The sequence below is a fragment of the Thunnus thynnus genome, chromosome 11, assembly GCF_963924715.1.
Source record: "Thunnus thynnus chromosome 11, fThuThy2.1, whole genome shotgun sequence".
Classification (NCBI taxonomy): Eukaryota; Metazoa; Chordata; class Actinopteri; order Scombriformes; family Scombridae; genus Thunnus; species Thunnus thynnus.
This window is the reverse complement of record NC_089527.1, coordinates 7,155,460-7,177,183: the sequence shown is the minus strand read 5'-3', so window position 1 is coordinate 7,177,183 and position 21,724 is coordinate 7,155,460. Positions and strand designations below refer to the sequence as shown.

The 21,724-nt window shown below is 39.1% G+C and overlaps 1 protein-coding gene across 1 annotated transcript; it reads left to right on the top strand.

The window, feature by feature from the left end:
• Positions 1–3,928: 3,928 nt before the first annotated feature.
• mstnb (myostatin b) lies at positions 3,929–7,807 on the top strand. Its single transcript, XM_067602985.1, has 3 exons — positions 3,929–4,419; positions 4,804–5,174; positions 6,000–7,807. The coding sequence occupies exons 1-3, from the start codon at positions 4,041–4,043 to the stop codon at positions 6,378–6,380; spliced, it is 1,131 nt and encodes a 376-aa protein (XP_067459086.1). The 5' UTR covers positions 3,929–4,040; the 3' UTR covers positions 6,381–7,807.
• Positions 7,808–21,724: the final 13,917 nt, after the last annotated feature.

Sequence of the window (21,724 nt, the reverse complement as noted above, 5' to 3'; positions counted from 1 at the left end):
GATATATGTTCCCTGTTTTGTTCTGTATATTTTCCTTGTGCTTAATAAACTGCTTCAGATAAATATATTATAATCTACAGTATGATGTGGCCAGAGTGATGTGTAACACTTTGTCATGGCTGTTTGTCCTTCATCTTCAAGATCTTTATTGAATTTCACATAATTAAAAATGACAAAAAACAGTAATTTACATTAAAAATAAAGTGCATAAAGTCCAGTGATCTGGTATAAAGTGTCAGTTCATCAGTCCAGTATGTTCCAGGGGAGATGCTGAGATTTATCCACAGTATCTGTTTAACTACGGTGTTGCTGTCAATCACTGTCTGTTGTATCATCACAGGACATCTTGAGTTCCATCATTTTGAACATACAACACATATAATTATAATTGTATCAGTTCTGTGTGTTTAGACGGCAGTTTTTCATCAATAATACAACACATGACAGTTTTGTAACATAAATTAAAGTGCAGTTTGTCTCAGACTTCCTGAGCTCTGTCCATGAGAAGTCCCTTTCTCCTCTCCTGTCTCCTGCTCCGTCCAGGTCTTCTACACCTGATCAGTCCTCAGTCAGGTGCACCTGGTCCAGGAGAGGAAGTGGTTCAGGCTTCTGGTTTGTGGACTTGCTAGTTTTGCTGCCTCTTTATTGTTGCTGTTGTCTTATGACTGTTGTTTAAAGTCTTTATTTAGTGTCTTGGTTGTTTTGTATGTCTTCATGTTAATAAATCTTCTGTTTTGAGTATTTTAAGAGCTGTTGTTAGAGTTTTACTTTGAGTCAACAGTGGAGTGTTGTTCACCTCATGAGGCCGATTAAAGGTGGTAACACTTTAATATCCCCCTGTTCAGCTTTTATTAACTTTTAACCATTTAGTAACTGTTCATATACAGATTATTATTGGTTTATAACACATTATAATGTAGTTGTAAGCAGATAAAAGGACATTTTAAAGGATATAGCTGGAAATTTAATATATTTTTCTTCTTGTCAACAAATCTCATGTGTAGAAACCAACAATGAATTGATCTACTAATAAGTACTGTGTGTGTATCCAAAGTCTGATATATCTTATTCCTCTGTGTTGTAGATCTCAGTTGTTGTCCATAAACATTTAAAAACACATCAGTGAGTAACACCGTTGCACTGGGTGACATCTTCCTTCATTATGAAGAGACTTGTTACTTTAGTTTGTTCAGAAACGGCTGCAAACTTTAATAACAGTGATAATGTTTTCACAGAGCTCACCGTCAATTTCTGTAAAAGATACATTTAAGAAAAACCCAGAAGGCCTTTTAATCACTTAGTGCTGTTCTGAGGATAAAGACTTTTCTAACCAGCTAGAAAAAACAGCTTCTATGTTCTATGTGAACAAGTTCTTGTAGCTTCATGACCAGATTAACCTCGTACGGAGCTCCGGGGCAAAGGTTGGTTGTTAAGCCCCCATTGATCCCACTATGCAGGGTGGGACTCCAGAAATGATAAGCTGATTAGCTGATTGACAGAAAATTAACTTGCAACAATTTAGATAATTGATTAATAATCTGAAGTAATTTTTTAAGTAAAAATGCCAAAATTTCACTCATATCAACTTTTTCAAATGTGAGTATCCACTAGTTTATACAGTTTTCTATGATAGTAATCATATCTTTATATCATATCTTTATAATCAATCAACATCTTTGTTTTTTTGACTGCTGGTCAGACTAAACAAGTCATCTGAATATGTTATCTTGGGCTTCATCGACATTTTTTACTATTTTCTGACATTTTATACACTCAACAATCAATCGATTATTAAAGAAAATAACTCTCAGACCTATTGATGAGGAAAATAACGTGTGGTTCCAGCTTTACAGAACTATTACACCCAATATAAATTAAAACAATGAATGTCTTAGAACTAGATTTTGACACAGAGTCCCTCTTTAAGACCAGGACTACAACATGGAGGACTTGTCAGAGTTGATATTTTATGTCAGTGCTGCTAATTTCTAAGAAATTTTGGATAAATCAAATTATATAGACCCAAACGAAGTGAAGTAAACCTGGACTTCTCTGGATCATGTGCATGAGTCTGTGATGCTGTTAACTGGAATGCAGCTAATTTGGTGATATATTGATTAAGTATGTTTTGTATCCTTATTTTTTATTGATCTTTAAGTGTTAGCGAACATTTCACTTACATCACTTATTAACATTACTTATTACTTATTATAACATTACTTTATCATTTATTTAAACTCTCTTAATTAACAGACTTTATGCTGTCTGATGTCACCACAGCTTGGTTTTGGTTGGCAGAATGAAATGTCAATCAGTGAAACAACCAATCAGAACAAAGAGTCTCTTGACTTTGTGAATCAGATGTTAGTGAGTCAAACTCATTGTTTTGTCTTTGACTTTGTATCTCAGAACTTGTTTAAGTCATAATTTTGATTCACTAAGCTGCTTTTATTTGTATGTAAAAAGTTAGATCACTTTTATGAGGACACATATTAATGTATTAATTAATTCTTTTTTTTAAAAGGCCACATATTTATTGTTCAAATAGTTTGTGGTGATTTGATTATTTGCACATTTGTTTGGTTCTGTGTAACATTAAAGCACAATATCAACTGAAAATGATAACCTGCACTTTTACCCGTCATAGAGGAGGAATTATATGATGCATCTTCCTGTAGTTTTAACACAGTAGTTCTAAAACATATAAAACACTCTGCTTTAAATAATAATTTATTTCTGATTCACTGTAAAGTCAATTTTCAGTGTTTGTGCACTGGAGGCTTCAAGCTCCCTCACAAACACACACACACACACACACACACACACACACACACACACACACACACACACACACACACACACACACACAGTATGTAAATTGCATACTGGACCCATGATTGGCTCCAAACTAATTGTGATGTCAAACATCCTGCTCCTAAATACACATCCTAAACTCAGATTGAAGGTGAGAAACAGAGAAACTTTCATCTTTCAGCAGATAAATGTGAAACAAACTCTGCACAAAAAAAGTAAGTACACGTTTCTGAGTGTAGTTTAGTTTAACTAAACGGCCACAAATATGGAAACAGCACCTTGTTTTTGCCTGTTAATCCAGCCTCACAGGCTCATGTCTTTTCCTAAGTGTCTTTTGGTTGTTTCCTCGCCACACGGTGGCACTATCCTCTCAAATACTCCAACCATGACAGACTGCGTGCAGGTTTCACTACCAAGGATTTGGACAAGTCCTGGACCAAGAATTTTATTTATCTTCATTGAATGTTTTAAATCCCAGCGTAGAGAACAATGTGTTACTAAATTTGATTTTACACGAGCCAATAAACAGCTTCTCATCGGGGACAGAGAGGATTTGACTGACAGTGGAAACGATTATAACTCTTATTTTTCCTCGAGGGTCATTTTTATTTCCATATTCATGTACTGTACAACAATGTTATTCCTCAAAAGCACAAAGTGAAAGCAAACAAGACGTTTCATGTTTGATAGAACAATCATATTTAACAAAATATCTTATTTTATTATGTATTATTTTCAAAAAGCGCACTCCTAACTCAAACTATATGACTGAAACTTATCATATTATCTACTTTTTCTTCAGAGATGCATTAGATATGTTGTTTTTTTGTGTGGGTTTTATAACTTGAGGCTAATCAGAACATTACATATTTCACAGATGGTCAGGTTTGTACCCCTTGCGCTTGTTGCGCAATCACCGCAAGAAAAGTGAATTTATCCATCTGTGGACACGTTCAGCACATGCTCACAGTCTCAATCCCTGTATGGTTTGACAGTGAAAAAAAAGTTTTCATGTCAGTCGGTTAAAATTCATTGTTGCCTGTCCAGCCAATCATAGTTTTTGACGACACAAAAGAGGCTAAAGTTGGAGTATAAAAAGGTGTGCGCTAATAAAGTATGATGCCTATCAGTGTGGGACATTAATCCAAACCCAGTTCAGTCGCGAATCAGGTCCAACACACACCACGGGATCTTTTTTTTAAACCAGACTTCACACCTTAGAGACAATGCATCTGTCTCAGATTGTGCTGTATCTTAGCTTGCTGATTGCTTTGGGTCCAGTAGTTTTGAGTGACCAAGAGACGCACCAGCAGCCCTCCGCCACCAGCCCAGAAGACACGGAGCAGTGCTCAACCTGCGACGTCCGGCAGCAGATTAAAACTATGCGATTAAACGCGATAAAATCCCAAATTCTGAGCAAACTGCGAATGAAAGAAGCTCCTAATATCAGCCGAGATATAGTGAAGCAGCTCCTGCCCAAAGCGCCGCCGCTGCAGCAGCTTCTCGACCAGTACGACGTGCTGGGAGATGATAATAAGGATGTGGTTATGGAGGAAGATGACGAGCATGCCATCACGGAGACAATAATGATGATGGCCACTGAACGTAAGTTTTTATTTCTCTTCATTTTGTTGCATAATGAAAAAGGACGCGCACCGGGAGCTCATTGGCCTCAAAATAGATCTTTACGCACGGAAGAGCGCGCAGCGACGCAATCAATAGGAAATAATATTTTGAAAACATGAGGATAGATTTCATCAAGTTTTAAAATGTGGATATACAATCTACTAATATTTAAAACAGTGTGTGAGGAGGTGCATTTTGACACAGAGCGCGTGGTCATTACGCACAGAGTTTTTTAATAAACTTTATTAGTCCTCTTCCTCAGTTTAAATGTGTCAGGGTGTTTTTTTTTATTTTTTTTATTTGAGCCTGTTTATTTCTGTCTGTGACTCTTCAAGCACACTTTCTCTCCTTGTCTCCCTCCAGCCGAGTCCATCGTGCAAGTGGATGGGGAACCGGGGTGCTGCTTTTTCTCTTTTACTCAAAAGTTTCAAGCCAGTCGCGTATTACGAGCTCAGCTATGGGTGCATCTGCGCCAATCGGACGAGGCGACGACTGTGTTCCTGCAAATCTCCCGCCTGATGCCGGTCGCAGAGGGGAGCAGGCACATACGGATCCGGTCCCTGAAAATCGACGTGAGTGCCGGGGTCAGCTCTTGGCAAAGTATAGACGTCAAACAAGTGGTGACTGTGTGGCTGCGGCAGCCGGAGACCAACTGGGGCATCGAAATTAACGCCTTCGATTCGAGGGGAAATGACTTGGCCGTGACCTCTGCGGAGCCAGGAGAGGAGGGACTGGTGAGCTAAATCTTTATTTCACATTTGATAGAAACCTTGTGCTCAGCTTTTAAAGCATAAGTGATAAACTAAAAGGTTAATTAAACCATAAGTGTACAGGTGGCATTAATGCAGAGCTGTTTATTGCTGCTGCAGTTGATTTGCTGCAGACTTTGGGACTCCAGTGCTTATCAATGTGTATAATTGGACCATCCTCTTTGACAAATAATCTCTAAAAGTCTATATTCCAGCTGGAGTCTCAAAAATTGCTTTTGGGGTGCTGTATTGTACCCTGCAGAGGTTTTAGTGTGCAGAGAGGCTTTGCACAGTCAGCAGGTGGTTAAACATTCATGCATTTCGCTGCTGGAAGCAGGAATCAAGATTTAAAAGACCTTTGAAAGTTGTTAATCAACACAGACTCCATGTAGGCGCACACCTGCATTTGGACTAATGCCTGGTCCACAATAACCTCAAATCTTATTGCTTGATTACATAAAAGTTCACCTGCCCCACATTCCTTAAAGTATTCTGTGTGACTGTGCAAATCAGAGTAATTGCCTGCACACACACACTGCTACTATCAATGACAAACACACATCATACGGCTCAAATACTGGCACCGGGCTCTGAGGCAATTAGAATACCTAGACGGCTGTGGTTAACCAACCGTCAGATGATTTAATTTCTTTAAAACTCAAAGTTTCATAATATTATCGTGCCATGTTTCAAAACCAGCTGCCAAAGGTCGCGGGCGCCAGATTGAAAGATGTAAGCCGAATGCTGTCACCGGCCTCCTTTTGCAAAGCCGCTATTTTCAAAGTATTCACACACACTCTGTCATTCCAGCTACCATTCATGGAGGTGAAGATTTCAGAAGCCCCCAAGCGTGCCAGGAGAGACTCGGGCCTGGACTGTGACGAGAACTCGCCAGAGTCCAGATGCTGCCGCTATCCGCTCACAGTGGACTTTGAAGACTTTGGCTGGGACTGGATTATTGCCCCAAAGCGCTACAAGGCCAACTATTGCTCCGGGGAGTGTGAGTACATGCACTTGCAGAAGTACCCCCACACCCACCTGGTGAACAAAGCCAACCCCAGAGGGACCGCAGGCCCCTGCTGTACCCCCACCAAGATGTCGCCCATCAACATGCTCTACTTTAATCGCAAAGAGCAGATAATCTATGGCAAGATCCCTTCCATGGTGGTGGACCGTTGTGGATGCTCTTGAGTTGGGACTGAGACCCCCTGGCAAGAGGGAGGGGAGGACGGGTCTGGCCTCCAACTTCAGACTTTTTGACACAACCAATCCACCAGTTCCAGTGCTTTCCTGCAGAACACAGTGCAATAGAACCAGAGTAGAGGCCACAAACAGCCCGACCCTCCCACAGGGCTGCGCTTTCACAACCGGCATAGCTTCTTTTTCTTTCCTCCAGTGAAATCTTACTCATAGAGGCTTGAAGGATACAGGAACACACACACACACACACATAAACACACACACATACACACACATGCTGGACGTGAATGTAGACAGAAATTATCAAGTTAACCAAAAAACTTTTTCCTCTTTGTGTCAGCGTTCTGTGCTCTGTCCATTTATTCAAAACAAGCCGACAGATTATACTCAAAAACATGCGCCGTCCACTCCTCACTTTCACACTCCACTCCTAGACGACATACAAGCTATTACACTTTTTGCTAAGCTATACGTTTGTGATAATCATTTTTACGAGTTATGTTTTCAGAGTGAAACCAGGAATCCTCATGGACTTTTTGAAAGGGCTTGGAAAAAAAAAAAAACACAGCTGGAGACTTTTTTTTTTAGAGTGATATTTCACACTGGTAGAACATGTTTTAGTACACGTAGATTCGTAAGAAGTTGTTGAAAAGATGAAAAGTGGCTGCACGGTAAAAGCCTGAGTCACCCCTACGTTATAACTGCCATTTTATAAAAACCCAGACATTTATTTAGAGAATAAGACTGTATTGGATCAAACTTGAAGTTCTAATTTTTTTTTGGCTAACGATACTTTGGGATTTAAAAAAAAAAAAAAAAAAAAAAGTGCAGGCGGTGACGTGGCGGTTGATCATATGGACCCAAAATGTTCCACCAGGGTGAAGTACCACTTTATTCGGTCTTGACAGGTCTTCATGCACTCTGCCATATACACACAAACATGCATCCACATACCCGAAGAGACGCCCTCGCTCAGTCATAATCTCCACTATCCAACAGAACAGCCTGACCTGCCCGATACACTTGAATTATTCTGATTGTAAATTCACATTACAGGACGGAAGGACTTGAACTGAAGGCACAATGAATGCAGCCTACAAATGAAAATGTGTTTAAGACAGAGAACATGGATTGTTTAGATGTATGAATGTTGAGATCATGCTTATACTCTGTCTTATAAACAACACAGTTTGCACTATGGCACACCAATAGAGAGAATTGGTTGCTACAAAAGTTGTAAAAACTGATTTTGATATGTTTGCTAATTTGTATTGTATACATATGCCATTGTTTCCATTAGGAGTTGCTTTTCTAAACCACTTTTGGTAAATGTATAAAAAACCACAATCTAGCAAGATAAAAGATGTAATACGGCAACTCTATATACTTGTTTTAACAAATAAAGTTTCTAGCTTGTTTGTTGAGTTCTGTTTCTTTGAGTAGTTTGTTTCTCAGGTCGCATTCATCACGCAGTTTGTCCTTTTAGCTGCACTTCCATTATGGATGAACTGCAGCATTTAAGGTACATTTAGTCATGTACGTTCCAGGAATACGCGTTGCATTCAATGCCAAAATTATACACAATATTTCAGAGATATGACACATAATTTTACTGTAGTTTATCAAAAGAATAATGTTGGATATGTCTTTGTTTCTAGAGGTAGCTTCGTGTCATTCTGTTGGTTAAAAGATCATTCGATGTTTCGGTGTCACACCACAACCTGAAGCTCAACACTGCAGCCCTGTTTCACAATTCAGCAGCTGAGAATCTTTATGTCTTCAACACATGGTGTAAACTGATAAGTTACACAGGCAACGTGTGAGTGTGTGTGTGTGTGTGTGTGTGTGTGAGTGTGTGTGAGTGTGTGTGTGTGAGCAGAAAAGTAACAACACTCACACATACGCTCCGTCTACCTGACTACACCTGCACAATCCCATCACCATAAGCCTGTTTTATCACAAGCGTAATTCAGCCCAATTTCCCTGACTTTGCTTTTTTCCAGTGAAGGGATGTTGAAAGTATTGCAGTCTAATGAGAGGATGTGAACTCTGGTGCGCTCTGACAGCATGACCTATTCGACTGACGGCCTCATTGAGGCCTGACTTCCGCCCAGTAGAGGGCGAATTGAGCACTGCCCCTGAGAGCCACTTCCTTTCCTGCTGAGAGCTGGAAAGCTGCCACGACGATCGGCCACAGCAGAGAGCAGACCCCGGGTAGAGTGGATCCGCAGAACTTCTTTTTCCCCCCGAGGAAGAGTTTTACATTCTACCCTTCTCTGTTTTCTAGTGAAGGGGCAAAAAGTGGATAAAAAGATCTGTAAACTAGAGAGGAGAAGTAATTCTTATAAGTGAAAACATTCAGGTTTAACAGCAGAGGACAGAACCAATTTACAATCTGTAATCTCTATGCTCATATCTGCTAAAAAACTGTTGCTGTTTCCATCTGCAATTTGACATGGGCATGAACTTTTTACGAGTCTAATACTCTCCAGCAGTTTACTTTCACATTATTACTAATGACGCATGTCTTAAAAATTAGCAACTGAGGAGTATAAAAATATAATTGCTCCCAGGTCCCATGTATAAATGTCAGTTAAAGTCCCCCTCCAGTCAAAAATGTGTTTTGATTATTGTTCCTTCACCTGGATGTCTGAGCTTCTCTGTGCACAACCATGTATGTGTAGAGTTTGTTTTCACATTTAGCCGCTAAAGAAGGAAAGTTTCTCTGTGCTCGCCTTAAATTTGAATATAAAATGTATGATTGTAAGATTTTGTGACATCACAACTAGTTTGGAGCCAATCATGGTCCAGTTAGACGAGTGTAATATGGAAACTCGAAGCCTCCGGTGCACAAACACTCATTGATTCTGTATCAATTCGATGAAAGAGAATAAGTAAATGTCATTTTAAGACCTTTTAACGAGTTAATCAAACTTTTTTGTGGAAAAAAAACAACTCAGATACAAATTATAACTCAAAACGGAGTATTTTTATATCTCTTAAAACATCTGCAGGGGATCTTTAAACTTGTTTTCCAGAGCTTAGGTTTAAATTGTACCCAACTTTGTAGAGCTGCAACAATTAGTTAATTAACTGATTAGTCGATCGACAGTAAAATAACTATTTTTATAGCTGATTAATCATTTTGACTCATTCTGAGTCTTTTTTTATACAAAATTATCTGGTTCCAGCCTCTTAACTTTTAATATTTTTTGTTTATTTAGTCCTCCATTACAGTAAACTGAATATCTTTGGGTCGTGGACTGCTGGTCGGGACAAAAGAAGACATTTGAGGTTGAATCTCAGGCTTTGGAAATCAGCAATTTTTCAACTTCTTCTGATATTCTAATGACTAATCGATTAATCAAGATGGATTAATTGATAATAAAAATAACTGTGAGATGCAGCCCTACAGCTTTGCCACTTTACAGTTTGGTTACAGAGTAAATCTCCAGCACAGATTTGATTTTAGATAAAGGAAGCTGGTAAAGAGAAGATAAGTTGAACATGATAAAGCTATCAACATTGTTCTTTTCACTCCAGCTAAGGGCACGGCTGGAAACAACTGTATGTTTATCATACCCGAGTGCATCATTTCACTAAATGCTGTCCGGCAGTAATTGCTGCTGTCTGCTTGTTTCGAGCTACTTTGTGTACGAGAGCTGGGAAACATTTTGACTTGAGCATCGCTACATCTGTCAGAGAGTCAGACCCTGGAGGACTGTATCCGCCAGCGACATTCCACCTCTGACAGGTGAGGAAGTGAGAGTGAGAGAACGGGAAGAAGGATGTTAGGGGGTAAAGAAGTAGTCCAAGACAGCTGGAGACCACGTTATTGGACAGGATTCTTGTTGTCTAAGGTTAACAGAATTTGAATGGATAGAAGCTGTATTCCTCTTCAAGTCCTCGTTAAACAATGCCTGATATGGCTGCTTAAGAATGTTTGATAGTGATATGAAAATGGATTATGGTTATTGAAGAGATGAAATCAGATTTGTGCACTTTTATAGCAAAGGGTTGATTTACCAAAATCATATTTCCCACTTACCTTTAGTGGACTACATTTAAAGAACTCAACAGCAGCATCTCTTTCCTGGAAAAACGTAATACACAAACATTCCTGTAAACATTTTCCATTGGGATCTATTATCCACCAAAGGTAAAGATTGCAACAGTGAGTGACCAAGACATTGTAAACATTGCAAAGACACACTGTTGTTGAGTTTTTGAAATGTGATCTTTTGATGCAAGTTTATCTTTGTGAGACTGTACTTTGTCGGAAGTTGGAAATTTCCAAGTTGATAATTCAGAATTCTGGGCTTGAAGCGCTCCACGACTCTCAACGCCAAATGCAAACAATCAACATGGCTCATTGACTAGCTTGCAGCATTTATGGTATGGTTATCACTCTGCATAGATCATCGGTCTTACTTTATTTACAGTGTTTATAGGCAGGGGAAACTGGCCTTAAATCAATTACTTATTATTCATGGTGTTGACCTCCGTGTTTACTTCTGTAACACTGCCACATTGGGTGACGTCAGATAGGGGTATGTGATATGCATGATGGAGCGCAGTCTGCTAGCAGGAGGCTAATGGGTAACAGCCCCAACACGGTGAGCGCCTCATACCACTTCTTCAATATGCAGTTTTAATGTCCTACTAGGAAGCTCACCTGCTGCACATCATGTTAAACTGACAGCTGGGCTGCAGGTAAACGCCACCGTTTAGTGGTTAGCTTGCCTGCTAACCGGTAGCACTAACTGCTGTCATGACGCAAGCTAGCATGATGTCAGCTCTGGTGTACTGTCTTGGTACCTTTTTTTAACGGCACATATCCCGCTAGTTATCTGAAACGACACACTAACGCTTCTACACATCAACTGTTTGCTTTTCAGCTGTGAAATTAGTTTGGTTGTACTGTTAGTTTGGTTTCCTACTGCAGTATCCATTTTAAACAAGGCCAAATAGACTATCACTACTTTTCAATACAGCTTTGCACACCTGCTCTTACTTATTTATGGAATGGTTTGTGTTTTAATGTAATATTATGTCTTTATGTTTTTCATGGGTGTATGTTTTTATGTTATTTGTGAGCCCCTATGTGATGAACTGTTTTTTAATCTTGATTACTGTTCAGTAACTTGCAAAATAGTCTTAAAAACCAACATAAAAAGAATCGTGATAAGATCGGGGATCGTGATGCTGCCTGTAGAAAATCATGATATGATATTTTTGCCATATTGTCCACCCCTAACGTCAGAGCATCTGCTTCTTGGTGAAGTCAGGGTGCATGAAATTGGCCTGAGTTTCCCAGGTGGAGTTGCAACTGTGTCTCCGTTATACTTTTTCCAAGTAGTATGTCAGAAATTTTCAAGTTAAGAGTTGTCTGGGATTCAGCATCAGCATGTTAAAATGCTTACAATGACGGTGCTAACATGTTGATGATGTTTAGCAGGTATAACGTTAATGTTTACAATCTCAGAGTAGCATGTTAGCATGCTAATATTTGTTAATTAGCTAAATACAAAGTACAACTGAGGATAATGGGAATGCCATTAGTTTTGCAGGTATTTGGTCATAAACTAAAGTATTCAACAAACTGAAATTATATTACATTCAAATTCATCATGTGGGCAACGTGTCTGGACCAAATTTAATGGCAATCCATCCAATTGTGTGAGACTGGTAACTGGATAAATAAAAACTCCAACCTGCTGGCAACATTAGATAAAAAGTCAGAGGATCAACAAAGTCATGAGGATTCATCCTCTGGGAACTGCAGGTATCTGTACCAAATGTCATCCAACCAATAGATGTTTTGATATTTTACTCTGGGCCAAAAAAGCGCAACAAAACGGCTGATCAACTGCCTTGCCACCACTATGGCTAAAATGAATATAATAATGCAATACCAATATCTATATCTATACCTAAAGGCAGAGTTTACAATGTGCTTTGAAAAGGGCATACAAATAAATTTAGTAGTAATAAAGGGGGTATAAAATAGATAATGGATGCAATTTATGAGATTTGAGAGTTGAATTCCTCTTCTGGGAAACATGGACATCTGTGCCAAACTTTGAATTCATCCAACTGTTGACTAGAAATTTCATTTCTTAAATGTTAAATTAAAATGTCAGTCTCTTGGTAGTGCAAGTCCTCAGTATTCAACAGGGAAACAACAATGTCTAGAAAATTTCATGGAAAAAGTCATAAAGATAATTCAGTCTGGACCACAGTGGCCGACTGACCGACCTCGACATCTTTCTGCATATTAATCTACACATTTCTGCAAGTAAGCAGAATCTAAGAGATAAGTGGCCCAGGTTTATTTTAGGAAGGTCGACTATGTCTCTAGAGAAGGTCAGGTGAAGACACCTGACAGATGATAGCAGCTATTCAAGAGAGGTGTCACCTCCAGAGGCATTTCAAGGAATCTGGGATGTATGGATTGACACAAGTTGAACTTGAACCTAAATGCTGTGGTCAAAGAACAACTGCCAAAACAGAAAACAGGTCAAAGTTGGTGAAGTGTATTTGTTTTATAAGAGTTATCAACTGAGTTGTTGGGTCCATTGTGACACATTGGGCCATTACATTCCTCTGTTGATGTAATTGTGGCCTTTTTGATTTTAAGTACACATGTAGTGTGCATACAATGATTACATCCTCTCTTAACTTATTTGGAGGCATCATATTTCCACCTAAAGGTTTACCAGTTTACTAAAATTCATGAAGGTCTGAAGATAGTCAGTGTCATAATTACAAAACACTTACTTCAATTAAAACTACACTGCTAATGTGTTACCTTAGGAAAATATTTGATTAACATTCCATGTGTACTTTACAAGTTTTGTAAGTGTCCAGACAAGACAACAACTTCCTCACTGTTTCCAATATTCTATTGCTGCTATTGTAGGTTTTTCATTTGGCTTTAAAGAGCAATATTTATATTACTCCTAATTCTACCGCAAGGCCTCAAGATTTCCCCCACATCTGGACAAAGGAGGGGGATGCCCTGTCCTGGAAGTAGGGCAATAGCCATGGACAACGGGTGGTGAGTGCAAAGGGGCTTGCCAGGTGCATCCAAAAACATCTGGAGCCCTTAACAGATGAGCAAACCATTACATCTGGACAAGTGCTGCTGTCAACAGATACAGAACCCTCTGTGGCAAAGGTCTTCCTCGACAACAGCAGGGTTGAAGAGTGATGACAGATGAAAGCTGTCAAACCACGGAGAGATTGAAGCAAACGTGTCAGCAAAGTGCAATGAAATAGTGATAGCAATGAAATAATGTAATGAAATTCTTTTATTGAACCCTCCGGAGACAAACCATTTTCCTGCTGTTATGTGGACCACTACTATCTAGTCTGAAACTTAAAATTATATCCTCTATTGAAAAATTACAGATGATTTCTACAATGGCGTTGTTCCATATCTCAGATTTGTTCAGTGAGTCAATGCGTCTGGTGTTTTTCCTGTCCAGTGTTGTTCCCACTGACGTCTGTTTTCCTGGTTGGAAAAACAACTGACCCAATTGGAGATTTCTAGGCGAGATTAAGAATGAGATTGCTATCTTCCTACATAGCTACATTCATAAACAATAACCACAAAATGGCGCCAACGGTGGTTGAGATTCATACAGCTGGAACAACAACAAATTGGCTGGAATGTGAACATAAAAATATGTCAAACTGAATGAATAAAATTACAGAAATGAGAGTGAAACAAAATGGCAATTTAGTGGTGTTGTCAGGATACAAGGTCAGAAGTTGCTGAAATGGTAATTTGCTGTGTTTTCACAGTGTGACACTTTATGGTATTGATTTCAACAAGACTCCTTTCAGTCCAAATTGATACCTTTTGCCTCGACCTGGCCCATTAGGTCATTACAGTACAGACTGTTCAGAGACCAATTCAGAATTATAGTTTCAGAAACAACCATTTAGACCAACACCAGATTCTCTCTGTGTGTAAATGGGGCAAGTTGTGTATAGAAGACAGTTTTATGTAGAAGCAAAGAGAAACTATGTTGATGTTTAACAGGTGTAATGTTTACCATGTTCACCGTGTTGGTTTAAAGTGCTAGCATACAAACATTTTGTATTAGCATTAAACACTGAGTAGAAACTGTTGGGAATGTCATGGCTTTGCAGGTATTGGACAAAACTGACCAGAAAAATTACAGAAATTTTGGCCAGATGATGGCGCCAGATGTTAAGTCAGCAGATCAAAGTTATTAAAATTCATCCTGAGGGGACTATGAATGTGTGAACCAAATTTCACACCAATTCATCCTATAGTTGTCGAGATATTTTAATAAAGAACTAAAATCTCAACCTCACGGTGGCATTGGAGGAAAAGCCAGAGAATCACCAAAGTCATTATGATACATCATCTGGGAATCATGAATGTCTGAATGTCTGAATTTTGCGCTACTCCATCAAGTAGATGCTGAGATATAGCACAGCATCAGTGAAAACGGCTTTGACCTGCTGGTGGCGCTTGATAAAAAGTAAGACAATCACCAGTTGTTCAAATTTATCCTCTAGGGACCTTGAATATCAGTTGTAAATTTCATGGCAATCCATTACATACTTTTTAACTCTGAAGCACAAATGTCAACCTCATGGTGGCACTAGAGGAAACATCAGAGGTTCATCAAAGTCAGTGGGATTCATCATTTGGGGACCATGAATGTCTACACAAAATTTCATAGCAATCCACCTCATATCTGTTGAGATGTTTCTGTCCGCACCAAAGTGGTGGATTGACCAACAGACCAAATCCCCAGAGCTATGCTGCCACCATAGCTAAATATTATAATTTTTAGTATGTGTTGCCACTAATGTCAGATCAAGCAACACAATTACTAGTGACTGAAATTGTGTTAAGATAACTGCATGTCTAATTCCCTGTAAATGCCCAAGACATTGATCAGGGTCAATGCAGAGTGCACAGCGTCCCTTGTCCAACTGAGCATTGACTCAATATAATGTGAAGCCACTGTATCTTATAGGGGCATGATGTTCAAGATGCACATTGTAATCACTTAAACAACCAGCAGAGGATGATCACCACAGGCCAGATTGACAGCCTATTTGTGAAAATCCCTCTTGGGTCTACAGAAAGCAATGAAAAGCAATAAAATCAGCCAGTCTGGGACACGATAAGGGCCAAATGGCCAGCTGCTGAATGCTACCTGTCTTCACTTCTCGAGTGATTTATCCTTTCCGTCTGCACTCCGCTTGCTTTTTCACTTAGGGATGAGGAATCACTATTCCTACCCCAAAACTGACAGTCACCTCTGGGAAGCTATAATATGATTGATGACTTTGTAAAGCTACTGGACGTTTGGAGACGGGACAAATTTGGTGTTCACTCCAGATATGTTTACAAAATTCTTCACTGTCAGTGTTTGTTTGCGAGGAGGGGTTAAGTGACGAGCAAAAAATGTGGCCGTAAGCCATCCAAGGTCCAAGGCAGCGGAGCATCGTCTCTCTGGGGATGAAGAGTTGACAGTGATGAAGAATAGATGTTCCTCTAAGGAGGCTAAGGGAGGGCAGATTATGGAAACCTCCTGTCTCCAGATGATATGCCTATGCTCTTAACACAGACGGATGTAGAGTAGTATCAGGTATGTGTCAGAGGGCTGGATAGATTTTGACATCTCAGAAATAACATTTATGGTACATTTTTACAGATTACTGCATGCAATTAATTTAACAAGAAGCTCAGTTGAGTGACATTCATGCAGCAAGCAGGACTTTCCGGAATTAGGTCTCGTGGATAAATCCAGGAGACTGTCTGAGCACAGGTTTGACATTTATTGAATTGGAAGGAAATCCCACTTTCAAAAATGCTTCAACATGGCATATTTATGTGAAAAATCATTTGTGTTTATTTCTATTTGGTTCTCTTGAAGAGTGAAAACATCACGACCTACTGGCAGATATTCCTTGAAAGCAGATATTCCTTTAGCTAGGCATCCTGAGTGAATTTCACAGTTTTTAACTGTGTGTTGTTTTCGTCCTGTTAACCCAAAGTTCCTCTTTTCTTTAATTACCTAAATGCATCCCTCCAAGTAGCATATAGTATATAACTTCAATAAACTTGCTGGAGGAATTGTTGACAAGTGATTAAAAATTAAAAAGAGTAGACTTGATGGCCCCATTGTGGATGCCCTTGACCCATGAAATTGAATGTGGTGTGGCTTTAAATTTTCCAACTGTTGAGAACCTGTGGTTTTTTAACACCCATCACATTAGTGTGTGCCTGAAGCCCATAAAAAGAACTAAGTGCCTCTTCGGTGGTTGGCAGAAAAGTGCACAGTCACAGCAAGGCACCACCACCAATTACCAGCTGAAAAACAAAAACTTAGATGCATTTTATAGTTGGTCCTATATGGACTATGGTATGGTTTTAAGACGCTTAATTAAGACCTTCTGTGAAGTTTGGTGTTGATGGTGAGCGTTGGGGCTTGGTGACAGATTTAAAGACCATCGTTTGCATCTGATTAACAGATTTTTAAATGGTTGATTTATTTAAGGAAAAAAGCATATTGTATAGTTCTATTAATGTGTATTTTAAAGAATAAGGCTGATGACTTTCTATATTGTTCTTCTTGTCAAGAAATCTTATGTGCAGAGCCAAACCAACAATGAATTGATCTACTTACAAGTATTATGCATGTATCCAAAACCTGATGTATCTTATTCCTCTGTGCCGTAGACCTCCGTTGTTGTCCAAAAACTATTAAAAACATGTTGGGGAGCCACGCTGCTGCACTGGGTGACAAGTTCTTTCACCCCAAAGAGTTTGGGCAGGTTAATTTGTTGAGAAACGGCTCCAACGAGTAATAACAGCGATCACGTTTTCAGTCTCCGGAGAGTAGTTCCTTGTAAGGCAGATGCCACTGAGCATGTGCGGTAACATGGTTTACAGTGCTTCACTAGCTCGTTGTGCAACATATCACAACCTATTTATCTGGAAGAAAGTTGGCAGTTTTGTAAATTCTATGGTATTTATATTAAGCGTTGCACATTACAGTGACAATGCCTTCTTCAAAGAGGCGACTTACAGCAGGCGAAGAGGTAGCAAAGGGAAGTAGTTGTTTGGAAACTGGGCTTCAAAGCAGTAGACAGTCAACAGGTGAGTCATAACTGAAATATCCAGTTTTATATATTTTATCTCCATTAAAGTATATGTTTGTAGTAATTTCTAGTTATTCTGTTTGTGTGTTTGGGTATACAATATTATATAGTGTGCCAACATCGGGAGGAGGAATGGGGACAATATGGTGGATGTTGGGGTGTTCTGTTTTAGAAAACTGATCTGCTGTCTCTCAAAATGCCACAAATCAGGTCCCTGAGCAGCAGGATACAGATTTCAAACTTAGGTCATCAGTATGGGAGGTAATCAGTCCGTCATCAGCTATCTAAAGCATACTGTTTCTACTGGGGCTGTCAAGTTTGAACAAATACATAATTTGTGTGAACTAATTAGAAATGATGGAATCGACATTGTTCGGTTCATTCGCAGTGCCTCTGCTGCCTCATTCGAGTAACAAGCTAACGTTACTATAAAGCAGTTGCATTACAAAGTCGGCAAACAGCCTTTTATCGAAGATCCCTAAAAGGACTGTACACTCTTTTTGTCTCGTTTGCTGTTGACTGCAAGTACTTCTGTAAGTCCTAGCAGTTAAATCATCTTCCCACTGGCTTTTGGAAGTAATGACTGGAGAGTAATTCTCTGCTACTACTACATTTTAATTTAACACGGACTGGAGCATAAACCTAAAACAACAAACAGGTAAATTGCCCTCCTCTCTAGCTTTCAACTTGACTTGTCCAGTCGATGGCTTGTAACAGTGAAGCACACGAGGAACAACTTAAAAAACAGAAGTTGTAACACTCTTATAATATATAACCCTGCCTACAGGTGCAGCTCTCCCCACCTGGAACTCAAAATACTACCACTAAACTTGCTTTAGACTATACCACGATATGTTACGTCTTCCAAAAATTTCCCCTTACACGATCAAAGCTAGCAGCAGAATGCAAGCAGATTTTGTTTTATATTTTTTTGATGGTGCAGAGATTCATTGGTGAGTTTAAGACCAGAGTATACTTGAAACAAACTAGTTCGTCCGACCATGGCTAAAGGCAAAGGTTGCTGCTAACCAGCTCTCACGAAAAATACACGTGTTTCTTCATTGTGCGTGTAACCCTAACCTAACTGTACTCGTGAGAATTCGTCCCTCCAGCTGATCCAACCTAGCATTTACCAAAGGCAAAGGTGTTCATAGCTGCAAATCCGCCATTATTGAGAGGGGCAAGACATGATCAATCATACCAATGGGGATAACAGCAAAAAATTTGTCCCGATTGATGTTTCGGAAAGTAACACAAACTGTGGGACTCAGTCCGCCTAAATTCGGAGGAAACATGGGAACATGTGGGGACAGCCGGTATGTGATCATCCAACTAGAGCTATGATTGAACACCGTTAGTCTCTTCACTGCCATTTTCGGCAATATTTGAAGAAGTGGCTTGATTAGTGATTGATATGAATTTTGTTCTTTCCCATTAAGATGTAACCTGTTATCTAATCACTACTTTTGAAAGTATGACATGCTGAATCCATGCATTCCCAAGGGGATGTATAAATGTTGTCTTTCTCCACATCTAGTTTCACATTTCTAAACAGAAACAGGTGGTGCTTGTACCCAGCACCGGGCAAGGTACTCTATGTGACTACTTCTCATAACAGTTCCAAAAATAGAGTGGGAAAGGGGTTAAATATAGTTCAAGTCATTTTATTTTGGATTTGACGACTCTGTTAAAGTGCACGGTTACTTCTGGGTTGTGAGAGTGGTGTACAGTTGCCCCGGCTGCTGAATACGACCTGAGAAGCAGTAGCTCTGCACATTAAGGCAGTAATAGGAGAATAGAAAACTATCTTGATGACGCTGTATGTGAAACGAGTATTCTTGTATTGAGGTTTGGATATTCAACATTTTGCATGCATTACAAGATACTTTCTTTCTACATTCTCCGGGTCGCGTTATTCACTAGCAAATACTTCAATTTGGTTGCAGAAAATGTCAAAAAGAGTGCAACAGGTGGTTTAAAAGGCAGCTGGCAAACTGAACCGTTGCTGACCTTTTAAACAGTGTGGTCGCATGGTCAAAAGATGGTCATCAGTTAATCGTCCCCAATTACTCTGATATGCCCCCTGGGTGCCGAAGGCAGCATGTACAGAGTAAATTCTGCTGCTGTACACATTTCTGGACTCAAGAAACTGAGGAGCACGTGTCCAACAGTGAGAAGTTTCACACAAGAGTCCACAAAGGAGTGAGGGGCAAAAAGCTGAGGGGAGATGGGGGTATGGGGTAGGGGTGGGGGTGGGATTGGAAGGGGGTGGGGGTTAGGGGTCCTCGCCGGCATTTATCCCCTTCCCTGAGGCACTTTGCATAGCGTTGGCCCTGCAGCAATGCCGAAGCCATCTGTGGGAGGGTTCTCTCAGCAGAGGCCACGTAAAACAAGACGTGTGCTGTGGTTTGACCTTTCACTGCCCTAACTATAATATTATCATTAGATGAGTGTTCAGATTGCACTTTTCCCTGCGGTGAGATTCAGTGTCCATATGACAAGGCGATGAGTGAAAACCTCTTGTGGCTATATGTATCCCTGTTATCCAAGTGTGGTCAAACCATAGTCAAGACTATTTCTGTACTGAAAGAACTGAAGCCTTTGTTGAGGTTATTTCCACTTCTCATCACACCACGTCTATTGAAAAGTATTATGAAATGACATGATTGAGAAAAAAAATCATATACCTATAGACTTTTTAAGCTACCAGTCCCTCCTTTTTTTAGGGTTACAGCACAGCCTAATTAAACTGGCTTCCCACAGGAAACCCCAGGCAACATGTACACCAGAATGATGCTGTAATAGTCTAAGGTCTTTAGGAAGTGGCACCGCTACAAGTTAGCGCAGTGTCAAGGATTTGCTAAACTTTGTGGTTGAAATTACAGCGCAAATCTCTGAAGCATTTAATGCAGCCAGGGATTATATACAACTATCTGTCAATACTAAAGGCCGAGCAGCTGGCACTAATTGAGGGAAAAGAATTATGGGTAGTAGCTGGCACAGTGTACATCTCTGGCTTGTTGCTTGCCAATACTCATTCCAACAGTGCCACAATGAGGCTCAGGGGTAGTAAAATACTCTGGTTTTCAGGTGTCACTCAGCAGTTCAAAGACTGCTGTTGTTAATCTGAGAAATGCAAACTAGGTCAGAAATCAATCTATTAAAAAAAGAAAGAGAAGAAAAAAACATGTAGGTGTAACAGGAAAGAGTAAATATGCATATAAATACACTGGTGTTGTGAATCTATTATTTAATATATCTAATTTTAATTAAATATCATTACTCTTTGCCTGCAATACCTGGTAAGATACAAACATATCTGACTTTATGTCTCAACTTCACTGCGGTTTGACTTATGTCCATAAAAATTCTGCTGACAAATTGGATTAAGTTGCACTATGAAACTACAGTATGACCAGGCTATTACTATATTTGTTATCCGCTATATATATATATATATATATATATATATATATATATATATATATATATATATATATATATATATATATATATATATATATATATATATATATATATACATATATATGGTGAAAGATGGTTTAGCATTAGCTTAGCTTTTATACTTCACTTTCAAGCAAGCTGACGACTGAAAGGTTTCCTTGTCTATAACCTTTTCTTCATTTTTTTCAAATGGGGCTATGTAGACCTGAGGTTCAGACATAATTTTGCAAACAAATCACCCTATTAGGACTTGGATAATGGGAAGATTATGTTTCTAATCCATAATATCTCAAAGTGGATAGAGCTACAGCATGACTGATACTGGATTTCTAAGATGGGTATCGATATTCAGCAGTTAAAAAACCTGATAAAAATATATCTGACATTAATTTTTTTCAAACAACACATAACTAAAAACAAGTATGTTTGATAAGGATTCCTTAAATTTGGTTATAACTGAGTGGTGACTAAGATTTTACTGAACACGAAAAGCAAATTATAACAGCAAATTTACAGAAAAATAACCCAACACAAACACACACACATAAACAAATTTAAGCTAATATTAAAAAAATGAGTCATACATATAAAAATGTGGCCTATAAACATAAAAAATTTAATATAATCACACTAAACCATAATAAACATTATATTTACTAGTGTGTGATGTGGGAACATTTAATACAGTTTTTAACCAATAAAATAGCCTTTCA

What these genes read in the sequence shown, in the direction of transcription:
- mstnb (XM_067602985.1), top strand. Translation starts at nt 4,041, where the DNA reads ATGCATCTGTCTCAGATTGTGCTGTATCTTAGCTTGCTGATTGCTTTG. An exon ending in AATGATGATGGCCACTGAAC is followed by an intron (nt 4,420 to 4,803) that starts GTAAGTTTTTAT and finishes GTCTCCCTCCAG; the next exon opens with CCGAGTCCATCGTGCAAGTG. An exon ending in AGCCAGGAGAGGAGGGACTG is followed by an intron (nt 5,175 to 5,999) that starts GTGAGCTAAATC and finishes CTGTCATTCCAG; the next exon opens with CTACCATTCATGGAGGTGAA.